We start from the raw sequence: 12,703 nt of genomic DNA on the forward strand, positions 1-12,703 counted from the left end.
AACAGACTTGCTAGTTTAGCTAACCAAAGTATCAGTCCTAGTTTGCTATTATGAACATCTACTTCAACAAAGCCAATGTTTTCATTTTGACTTTTGCATTCAAAAACAGCTCAAACATTGAACATGTAACAATGAGCTATAGCCATTGAATTCTACCATGCTGATATAGCATGCATTATAGGGACAAAATGGACGCTCTCGAATGCCATTCAAGCCCATCAGAAATGAGTATTCAACAATGCCATGGTGTAATTAAGCAATACGGTTAGAGGGAGTGTGGTATATGGGTAATATATCACGGCCAAGGGCTGTTCTTGTGCAGGATGCAACACAGAGTACATGGAAATAGTCCTTAGCCGTTGTAAATTGCCCATATACCACAAACCCCGAGGTGCCTTATTGCTATTATAATATTGTTACCAACATAATTTGAAGAGTAAAAATACATGTTTTGTCATACCAATGGTATACAATCTGATATCTCACAGCCTTTTAACCAATCAGCATTTAGTTTATAATGAATAATATTGACCCCTTATGACCCTGGTGTGATCAGCCTTTTGTGTTTGAACCTCCAGAGGGGTGCTCCGCATGGACAACTCCAGCTATGGGATTGAGCCGCTGGTGTCTTCCTCGGACTTCCAGCACCTAGTGTACCGGCTGGAGGACGTGGTGTCGGAGCCGCTGGTGTGTGGCACTCCACACACGGAACAACTAGCCCCATCTGAACAGGACCACTCAGACCATCAAACCCACTCTGACACACACAAACAGCCTGTCAGCCACCTCCTCAGGGTGAGTTACCACAGGGTGTATGTGTGCGTGCTAAGTGTGCCTGTGCCTTCGTGCTGATTTATCTGCTTATGGTACTGTATGTGCTTTCTCTCCCTTCAGAGAAAGCGGGCAGTGCTGCTCCAGCCACACTATGTAGAGCTGCTCCTGGTGGTGGATAATGAGAGGGTGAGTGAATGTCCAATGACTGATAAACCTAGACGACTGTGTTTTATACATCATTTAAAATCTCTTACCACACAAAACGGTCTTGAGTGACAACAAATCTGTCCAATTAGCTGATTCGCTTTCCATACACCCACTCGCCCAAACTCCGGTCGCAATATTGGACTGCAGTTACACATACTTGTTTTTTCGGGCTGTCTTAATCAATAAAGTGTAAAACAAAACAATTTATTTTTTTAATTATAATTTTTATGGAAGAAAGATTTCAGTGTAAACTTAAACTACTCAAATCTAACAAATTATTTAGATAAGATAATGTACCTATATACACTACCGTTCAAAAGTTTGGGGTCACTTAGAAATGTCCTTGTTTTGAAAGAAAAGCAACAAAAAAAATTGTCCGTTTAAAATAACATCAAATTGATCAGAAATACTGTGTAGACATTGTTAATGTTGTAAATGCCTATTGTAGCTGGAAACGGCTGATTTTTGAATGGAATATCTACATAGGCGTACAGAGGCCCATTATCAGCAACCATCACTCTTGTGTTCCAATGGCACGTTGTGTTAGCTAATCCAAGTTTTAAAAAAAATGTAAAGGCTAGTTGATCATTAGAAAACCCGTTTGCATTTGTATTAGCTCAGCTGAAAACTGTTGTTCTGATTTAAAGAAGCAATAAAACTGGCCTTCTTTAGACTAGTTGAGAATCTGGAGCATCAGCATTTGTGTGTTCGAATACAGGCTCAAAATGGCCAGAAACAATTAACTTTCTTCTAGAACTTGTCCGTCTATTCTTGTTCTGAGAAATGAAGGCTATTCCATGCAAGAAATTGCCAAGAAACTGAAGATCTCGTACAACGCTCTGTACTACTCCCTTCACAGAACAGCGCAAACTGGCACTAACCAGAATAGAAAGAGGAGTGGGAGGTTCCGGTGCACAACTGAGCAAGAGGACAAGTACATTAGAGGGTCTAGTTTGAGAAACAGATGTCTCACAAGTCCTCAACTGGCAGCGTCATTAAATAGTACCCGCAAAACACCAGTCTCAATGTCAACAGTGAAGGGGATGTTGGCCTGGGCAGAGTTCCTCTGTCCAGTGTCTGTGTTCTTTTGCCCATTTTAATCTTAGCTTTTTATTGGCCAGTCTGAGATACGGCTCCTCTTTCTAATCTGGTTAGAGACATTTTGCTCTGTTCTGTGAAGGAGGTGGTACACAGCGTTGTACGAGATCTGTATTGTTTAAAAATAAACTCAGCAAAAAAAGAAATGTCCCTTTTTCAGGACCCCGTCTTTCAAAGATGATTCGTAAAAATCAAAATAACTTCACAGATCTTCATTGTGAAGGGTTTAAACACCGTTTCCCATGCTTGTTCAATGAACCACAAACAATTAATGAACATGCACCTGTGGAACGATTGTTAAGACACTAACAGCTTACAGACGGTAGGCAATTAACCTCTCTGGGGTATGTGAAATAGCAGGGCGCCAAATTCAAAACAACAGAAATCTCATAATTCAAATTTCTCAAACATTCAACGATTATATCCCATTTTAAAGACTTCTCGTTAATCCAACCACATTGTCCAATTTCAAAAAGCCTTTACGGCGAAAGCATAACATTAGATTATGTTAGGACAGCGCCGAGACAAGAAAAACCACACTGCCATTTTCCAAGCAAGGAGAGGTGTCACAAAAACCAGAAATACAGCTAAAATTAATCACTAACCTTTGATGATCTTCATCAGATGGCACTCATAGGACTTCATGTTACACAATACATGTATGTTTTGCTCGATAAAGTTCATATTTATATCCAAAAACCCCATTTTACATTGGCGTGTAATGTTCAGAAATGTTTTGCCTCCCAAAACTTCCGGTAAATGAGCACATCAATTTACAGAAATACTCATCATAAACGTTGATAAAATATTAAACTGTTATTCAAAGAATTATAGATACACTTCTCCTTAATGCAACCGCTGTGTCAGATTTCAAAAAAGCTTTACAGCGAAAGCACACTTTGAAATAATCTTGAGTACGGCGCTCAGTCACAAAACCAAACCCGCCATTTTGTGGAGTCAACAAAACTCAGAAGTAGCATTATAAATATTCACTTACCTTTGATGATCTTCATCGGAATGCACTCCCAGGAATCCCAGTTCCACAATAAATGTTAATTTGTTTCGATAAAGTCCATATTTATGTCCAAATACCTCCTTTTTGTTTGTGCGTTCAGTCGAGTTATCCAAATCCACTGTGCTTGCGCAGTTAGTTCAGACGAATAGTCAAAAAAGTTCTATTACAATTCGTAGAAACATGTCAAACGATGTATAGAATCAATCTTTAGGATGTTTTTATCATAAATCTTCCATAATATTCCAACCGGACGATTCCTTTGTCTTCAAAAAAGAAAAGGAACACAGCTTACTCTCACGGGAGTGCGCGCCACTGATGTCATTCTTTGTCATCTGACTCCAGGACCTCTTATTGTCTCCCCATTCACACTAGAAGCATGAAACAATGTTCTAAAGACTGTTGACATCTAGTGGAAGCCTTAGGAAGTGCAAAATTACCCCATTGACACTGTATACTGGATAGGGAATCACTTGAAAAACTACAAACCATTTTTTCTCAGGTTTTTGCCTGCCATATGAGTTCTGTTATACTCAGACATCATTCAAACAGTTTTAGAAACTTCAGAGTGTTTTCTATCCAAATCTACTAATAATCTGCATATCTTAGCTTCTGGGACTGAGTAGCAGGCAGTTTACTCTGGGCACCTTCTTCATCCGGACGTCAAAATACTGCCCCCTACCCCGATGAAGTTAAGGTCACAGTTATGAAAACTTAGGACACTAAAGAGGCCTTTCTACGGACTGTGAAAAACATCAAAAGAAAGATAACCAGGGTCCCTGCTCATCTGCGTGAATGTGCCTTAGGCATGCTGCAAGGAGGCATGAGGACTGCAGATGTGGCCAGGGAAATAAATTGCAATGTCCATACAGTGAGACGTTTAAGACAGCGCTACAGGGAGACAGGACGGACAGCTGACCGTCCTCGGCTGCGACTGTCTGACCACACCCATTACCACGTCCACCACCTAATCCCCTTTTTGATCAAGAAAAAACCCTTGATCTTTTCATTTCTTGATGGCCTGTGTGAAATCTAGCCTGGGTACCAGACCTATTTTTGCTATCATTCCACTCTTTGCCATATGCCAAAGATATGACAAGGAGTGGCATGATTGCACAAACATGATGCCCAGGCTAGTTGAAATATCCATTGGGCTTAAGAACTTTTGGCCCAATCCGTTTTAGACTTTTTGAATGAGGCCTTCAGGAAACTCTAGCCAATGCTCACTTCTGTCCTTTCCCTCTACAGTTCACCTACATGCACAGGAATGAGACTGCAGTGCGAGACGAGATGATTCATCTTGCAAACTACATTGACAGTGTAAGTATACAAAAAAGAATGCATACTACAAGTGCTCAATCAGGGTGAAATACCCTCCGACTCAGTATGGTATGAGTTGCAGTCAACGTTTGCAATACCAAACAAGCCAATTCCAAGAAAAGATTGTGTTTAGATGCAACATTTTACATTTTAGTCATTTAGCAGACTCTCTTATCCAGAGCGACTTACAGTAGTGAATGCATACATTTCATAAAAAATTTTCCCCCCGTACTGGTCCCCCGTGGGAATCGAACCCACAACCCTGGCGTTGCAAACACCATGCTCTACCAACTGAGCCACACGGGACCTATTCATATTGCATAGGAATTGTGCATAGTGCAAAACGTACTATAAACCTCATTATAATCTGGCAGCGTGATTGAAACTTTTCTTTAACAATCTGCATTATAAAGAGGGGCTTTATGTATTTTTTTTTTACTCTTATGTTAATGCCTTCCTCTCCATCTTAAATAAGCATGCCCCTTTCAAGAAATTTAGAACCAGGAACAGATATAGCCCTTGGTTCTCCCCAGACCTGACTGCCCTTAACCAACACAAAAATATCCTGTGGCGTTCTGCATTAGCATCGAACTGCCCCCGCGATATGCAACTTTTTAGGGAAGTTAGAAACCAATACACACAGGCAGTTAGAAACGCCAAGGCTAGCTTTTTCAAACAGAAATTCGCTTCGTGCAACTCCAACTCTAAAAAGTTCTGGGACATTGTAAAGTCCATGGAGAATAAGAACACCTCCTCCCAACTGCCCACTGCACTGAGGATAGGAAACTCTGTCACCACCGATAAGCCCACTATAATTGAGAATTTCAATAAGCATTTTTCTACGGCTGGCCATGCTTTCCACCTAACTACCCCTACTGCATTCAACAGCACTGCACCCCCACAGCTACTCGCCCAAGCCTCCCCCATTTCTCCTTCTCCCAAATCCATTCAGCTGATGTTCTGAAAGAGCTGCAAAATCTGGACCCCTACAAATCAGCTGGGCTTGACAATCTGGACCCTTTCTTTCTAAAACTATCTGCCGAAATTATTGCAACCCCTATTACTAGCCTGTTCAACCTCTCTTTCGTGTCGTCTGAGATTCCCATAGATTGGAAAGCAGCTGCTGTCATCCCCCTCTTCAAAGGAGGTGACACTCTTGACCCAAATTGCTACAGACCTATATCCATCCTACCCTGCCTTTCTAAGGTCTTCGAAAGCCAAGTCAACAAACAGATTACCGACCATTTCGAATCCCACCGCACCCTCTCCGCTATGCAATCTGGTTTCAGAGCTGGTCATGGGTGCACCTCAGCCACGCTCAAGGTCCTAAACGACATCGTAACCGCCATCGATAAGAAACAATACTGTGCTGCCGTATTCATTGACCTGGCCAAAGCTTTTGACTCTGTTAATCACCACATCCTCATCGGCAGACTCAGTAGCCTTGGTTTCTCAAACGATTGCGTCGCCTGGTTCACCAACTACTTCTCTGACAGAGTTCAGTGTGTCAAATCGGAGGGCCTACTGTCTGGACCTCTGGCAGTCTCTATGGGGGTACCACAGGGTTCAATTCTTGGGCCAACTCTTTTCTCTGTATACATAAATGATGTCGCTCTTGCTGCTGGTGAATCTCTGATCCACCTCTACGCAGACGACACCATTCTGTACACTTCTGGCCCTTCTTTGGACACTGTGTTAACAACCCTCCAGACGAGCTTCAATGCCATTCAACTCTCCTTCCGTGGTCTCCAACTGCTCCTAAACACAAGTAAAACTAAATGCATGCTCTTCAACCGATCGCTGCCTGCACCTGCCCGCCTGTCCAGCATCACTTCTCTGGATGGTTCTAACTTAGAATTTGTGGACAACTACAAATACCTAGGTGTCTGGTTAGACTGTAAACTCTCCTTCCAGACTCACATCAATCATCTCCAATCCAAAGTGAAATCTCGAATTGGCTTCCTATTTCGCAACAAAGCATCCTTCACTCATGCTGCCAAACATACCCTCGTAAAACTGACCATCCTACCAATCCTCGACTTCGGCGATGTCATTTACAAAATAGCTTCCAATACCCTACTCAACAAGCTGGATGCAGTCTATCACAGTGCCATCCGTTTTGTCACCAAAGCCCCATATACTACCCACCACTGCGACCTGTACGCTCTCGTTGGCTGGCCTTCGCTTCATATTCGTCGCCAAACACATTGGCTCCAGATCATCTACAAGACCCTGCTAGGTAAAGTCCCCCCTTATCTCCGCTCACTGGTCACCATAGCAGCACCCACCTGTAGCACGCGCTCCAGCAGGTATATCTCTCTGGTCACCCCCAAAGCCAACTCCTCCTTTGGTCGTCTCTCCTTCCAGTTCTCTGCTGCCAATGACTGGAACGAACTACAAAAATCTCTGAAACTGGAAACACTTATCTCCCTCACTAGCTTTAAGCACCAGCTGTCAGAGCAGCTCACAGATCACTGCACCTGTACATAGCCCATCTATAATTTAGCCCAAACTACTACCTCTTCCCCTACTGTATTTATTTATTTTATTTATTTTGCTCCTTTGCACCATATTATTTATATTTTATCTTTTAACTTTCTTCAAACTACAAATCGACCATTCCAATGTTTTTCTTGCTGTACTTTATTTACTTTGCCACCATGGCATTTTTTTGCCTTTACCTCCCTTATCTCACATCATTTGCTCACATTGTATATAGTCTTATTTTATTATTTTTTTTCTTCTACTGCATCATTGATTGTATGTTGTTTTACTCCATGTGTAACTCTGTGTTTTTGTATGTTGTCGAACTGCTTTGCTTTATCTTGGCCAGGTCGCAATTGTAAATGAGAACTTGTTCTCAACTTGCCTACCTGGTTAAATAAAGGTGAAATAAAATAAATAAATAAAATAATAAATGCTAGTATAGTAAAAAATTGCCTCATTTTAATTCTTGATCACACTATGAGATAAAGGTTAACAGTTGTCATGTCTTTGGCATCATTAAAGTGAGGACTGTTATTTTATCAAATCAATTCTCTGTAATTACTATTACATGATTAAACTAATCATGTAAATGTAATTAACTAGGAAGTCGGGGCACTAAGGAAAATCTTCAGATTACAAAGTTATAATTTTCCTAATATAACTTCAGATATTTTAATATCTGGTCAATTAGTCTTCTAATTAATGAATTATTCTTTAGTCTCATTCCAAACATCATAAATTGTTGGTGATCTGCACAAACCCAGCCTTTATAAATCATCCATAAATCAATTGTCTTAATCATTTATTTACTAACCAACTAAGTAATCACAGAAATGCATAAACAAACAGTAGATATGGTTACAAGGAAATGATAGGGGAGGTTCTCTAGTGGGCTAAGCTGATATGATGGCTTGGTGGACAAAGGGAAGTGGGTGTGGACTGAGAAGGGCGTGAAAGACAAGAGTCACTACACAGTTGATAATCATTAATTGAAATGCTAATCCTTTGCACATGAACGCTCACTCATTCGGGAATCATTGCAATCAATATATATTTACGCTCAGTGTGTCGTCAGAGATCTCTGTTGGAATCGTCTGTCTTTCTGTTGGAAAGTTAATCCGCTCGTCTCTCCATCTGCTTCCAAGAAGTCTTTTGTGGTTAGAATGGATACTTTAGAGTCCCATTCAGAAATGTTCTTATAGAATAGATGTTTCGGCGGTTGTCGGTCTTCGCAATCCATGGTACATAATTCCTAGCCGCGGACTAGTAATTAGTATCGAAGATTTGCTCTTATTCTGTCGGTATCGATAGTCTCAGAGTTTAACCATTTCCACCAGTGTCACCAATGCTCCATGTGGTATGGTTAGGAATTAAACAACCATTACAACCTTAGCTTCTACTGAAGTTTTTTGTGGTCTCTACTCAAACCTTCGCCCCCTCAGCTTACTGAGGTACGCGTGGTCTAAAGAGGATTTCTTCAGGTGGGGGTTTTATTCAGAACACTAGAAAAGGGCTGTCCCATGACGCCAGATCAATGTCTGTGCTCATGGGGCCTGGCCAATGACTTAGTTAAACTTTAAAGGGAATACAATTCTCTCACATTAACGGTTTAAAATCACGTTACTTAATTTCACAAATAGTTTCATCTTTACTCATTCATTTTATACAATAATTAGATGCAAACCTCATAACGGAGGCTCCTGTATAAACAGAGTTATGGTAATGTGGCTGTATCGTTTTCCATGAGGTCACAACATGAAACAAAACGGAAAGGTCGTAGCTATCTTCTCCACCGACCGTTTACACATTCTCCAAAACATGGATATTGTTCAGTTCTCAAGTTCTGTGATGTAGAAAGAAGTTCCTTTGTTCTACTGTGAAACTCTCTCTCTCTATACTGCCTGGCCCTGAGGAGTCTCCTCCAGGAATCTATGACCTGAGATAACAGAACCTGGGTAGGAGGGCGAGAGAGGTGGTGGGAGAGAAGGGGAGGGTACTCGCTATACCCAAAGAGGGCCACGTCATGACACAGTATTTTTAGCACGAAAATGACACCCTAGGTGTGTCTATAGATCTGTCTCAATTTGTGACGTTCTTCCCATTTCTCTGTAACATGCAGATGTACGTGGAGCTAAATATTCGTGTGGTGTTAGTGGGCCTGGACATCTGGGCCAACGGGAACCCCATCAGCATGGAGGGCAGCGCCGGGGAGGTGCTCAGCCGCTTTGTCCAGTGGAGGGAGAAGGAGCTGGTGCCACGGCGACGCCATGACAGCGCCCAGCTCATTCTGTGAGTCCCTGTACAGTTTTGCATCATATGAGGCATTATACATCATCATCAGTTTTTTTCTCTCTACTGAAAGTGCTTCAACTTAACTGCTGCCTTCAAAAAAAATATTGTATTAATCATTTTTGAGTGTAGTTATCCTTTAACCTCATAGAATACAGGGTTCATATTCAGCTTCTCTGAGTCAGAGTGCTGATCTAGGACCAGTCTTGCCTTTACGATCATAATAAGTAAGATTACATGGGCAGGGGGACCTGATCCTAGATCAGCACTCTTACTCTGAGACACTTGATGAACATGGGCCCAGGAGAGACAAAATAGTAATTTATCACTGGGTTTATTATGTCTCTCGCAACATAGTCTCTTTGTATTTTTCATCTCTCCAGGAAGAAGAGCTTTGGGGGCACTGCTGGGATGGCCTTTGTCAGCACGGTCTGCTCGCGGAGTCACGGGGGTGGGATCAACGCAGTAAGTTGCTGACAAGTTCTTGTTTTAAGTATCCCTATATTTCTGTTATTATGGGGCTATCACTCTGTCAGGTGTACGCCTGCGCAGGAAGTCTTGCTGTTGATGGACCTAGCCTGGAGTGCGATGGCTACCTTGTAGTGTGTTCATATGGTATATTAAACTTTGGAACCTTGTCGTTGTGTCATTTCAAGTTAACATTGGTAGCAGAGGATGGCTAATAACTACAATGTGCCACCTCGCTTCGACGAAAAGAGGTCGTATGAAAGTTGGAAAAATGAACTTGGAATCTGGACACGGATTACTAATCTGGATGCGAAAAAGCAAGCACTTGCGGTGGTATTATCGCTCGAGGGAAGAGCGAGAGATACAGCACTGGAATTTGAGGATTTGAACAAGGATGATTGTATGGGAACTTTGATCAGAGCACTGGATTCTGTATTTCTTAATTGGGGCTAGGGGGCAGTATTTTCACGGCCGGATGAAAAACGTACCCAATTTGAACAGGTTAATACTCTGGCCCAGAAACTAGAATAAGCATATTATTAGTAGATTTGGATAGAAAACACTCAAGTTTCTAAAACTGTTTGAATGGTGTCTGTGAGTATAACAGAACTCATATGGCTGGCAAAAACCTGAGACAATTCCAAGCAGGAAGTGGAAAGTCTGTGGTTGTAGTTTTTAAGTGATTGCCTTGACTGTATACAGTGAGTTAGAGTACATTTTGCACTTCCTAAAGCTTCCACTAGATGTCAGCAGTCTTTCGAACAGTGTTTGAGGATTCTATGGTGAATTTGATGGGAATTACAGCCCTAGGAAGTAGGTGTCCCATTACAAGGCATGGGCTCAGTCACGCGCAATGACTTGGTAGCGAGCTGAGTTCATATTCACTGCTAAAGAGAACGTATAGGTCCGGTTGGAATTTTATTCAAGATATATGATAAAAGCAACCTAAAGATTGATTCTATACATCGTTTGACATGTTTCTACAAACTGTAGTATAACTTTTTTGACTTTTTGTCTGGACTAAGTAAGCATGCGCGTTGTGGATTTGGTTAGTGAACCTAATGCGCGAACAAAATTGATTATTTGGACATATAAATTAACTTTATCGAACATTTATTGTGGAGCTGGGGTCCTGGGAGTGCCTTCTGATGAAGATAATCAAAGGTAAGTGAATATTTATAATGTAATTTGTTAGTTTTATTGACTCCAAGATGGCGGTTTTCTATTTGCTAGTTGTTAGTGTCATCTGGGCTGTACTCAGATTATTGCAAATTTGCTTTCACCGTGAACCTTTTTGGAAATCTGACAATGCGATTACATTTAGGAGAATTGTATCTATAATTCTGTGCATAACACTTCTATATTGATCAAACATTTTCATGAGTGTTTCTGTAATATGTGTGCTCATTGTGCTGATTCATCGGGAGGTTTGGAGGGAAAACATTTCTCAACATTACGCGCCAATGTAAAATGCTGTTTTTGGATATAAATATTAACTTTATCGAGCAAAACATACATGTATTGTGAAACATAATGTCCTAGGAGTGTCATCTGATGATCGTTAAAGGTTAGTGCATAATTTACCGTACCTTCCGGACTATTGAGCGCACCTGAATATAAGCCGCACCCACTGAATTTATTTTTATATTTTGAACATAAATAAGCCGCACCAGTCTATAAGCCGCAGGTACCTACCGGTACATTGAAACAAATTAACTTTACACAGGCTTTAACGAAACACGGCTTGTAACAAAAATAAATAGGCTTTAACGAAACACGGCTTGTAACAAATATAAATAGGCTTTAACGAAACACGGCTTGTAACAAAAAATTAAAAATTAGCAGTAAGCTTTAGTTGTCTTTTTGCACTGAGTCAATTCCTCACGCTGCTGTTTCCAACGTCTTATCATCGACTCATTAAGACCAAGCTCCCGTGCAGCAGCTCTATTTCCTTTTCCAACAGCCAGATCAATCGCCTTCAACTTGAAAGCTGCATCATATGCATTTCTCCGTGTCTTTGCCATGATGAGGGTGACAAAATGACTACCGTAATCAGAATGATGGGAAGTTTGAGAGCGCTCGATTTAATCTAAACAGTAAAAAAAAAAGTTGTTTGACCTTAACCCGTTCGGCAATTTCATTGGTCTAATGAAAGCTTCATGCCGCCAAAAAACTGAGCATGTCACAGTGTTTTTTTGGAAGAATTTTTTTTTTTAACTTATGGATAGGGGGCAGTATTTTCACGGCCGGATAAAAAACGTACCCGATTTAATCTGATTATTACTCCTGCCCAGAAACTAGAATATGCATATAATTATTAGCTTTGGATAGAAAACACTCCAAAGTTTCTAAAGCTGTTTGAATGGTGTCTGTGAGTATAACATAACTCATTTGGCAGGCCAAAACCTGAGAAGATTCCAAACAGGAAGCGCCCTCTGACCATTTCTTGGCCTTCTTGATCATCTCTATCCAAAACAGGGGATCTCTGCTGTAACGTGACATTTTCTAACGCTCCCATAGGCTCTCAGAAGGCGCCAGAACGTTGAATGATGACTTTGCAGGCCATGGCTGAAAAACAGTAGCGCATTTGGTAAGTGGTCGATCTGAGAACAATGAGACTGGTGCGCGCGTGCACGAGACGACTCCATGTTTACATTTTCAGTCTTTGAACAAAAACAACGACTCCCGGTCGGGAATATTATCACTTTTTTTACGAGAAAAATCGCATAAAAATTGATTTTAAACAGCGTTTGACATGCTTCGAAGTACAGTAATGGAATATTTTGACATTTTTTGTCACGAAACGCGCCGGGCGCGTCACCCTTCGTTACCCTTCGGATAGTGTCTTGAACACACAACAAAACGCAGCTATTTGGATAACACTATGGATTATTTGGAACCAAACCAACATTTGTTATTGAAGTAGAAGTCCCGGGAGTGCATTTTGACAAAGAACAGCAAAGGTAATCCAATTTTTCTTATAGTAAATCTGAGTTTGGTGAGTGCCAAACTTGGTGGGTGTCAAAATAGCTAGCCTGTGATGGCCGA

The 12,703-nt window shown here is 41.2% G+C and overlaps 1 protein-coding gene across 2 annotated transcripts in view; it reads left to right on the forward strand.

Moving 5' to 3' along the window:
* Nucleotides 1-12,703, forward strand: part of adam9a (ADAM metallopeptidase domain 9a) — a 104,021-nt gene that overhangs the window by 63,897 nt on the left and 27,421 nt on the right. For both annotated transcript variants that reach the window (XM_014174863.2, XM_014174864.2), the window contains exons 6-10: nt 579-795; nt 895-960; nt 4,340-4,411; nt 9,018-9,187; nt 9,571-9,652. In XM_014174863.2, coding sequence (XP_014030338.1) covers nt 579-795; nt 895-960; nt 4,340-4,411; nt 9,018-9,187; nt 9,571-9,652 — 607 coding nt within the window. The remainder of the gene's footprint in view (nt 1-578; nt 796-894; nt 961-4,339; nt 4,412-9,017; nt 9,188-9,570; nt 9,653-12,703) is intronic.

Source organism: Salmo salar, chromosome ssa26, assembly GCF_905237065.1.
Source record: "Salmo salar chromosome ssa26, Ssal_v3.1, whole genome shotgun sequence".
Lineage (NCBI taxonomy): Eukaryota > Metazoa > Chordata > Actinopteri > Salmoniformes > Salmonidae > Salmo > Salmo salar.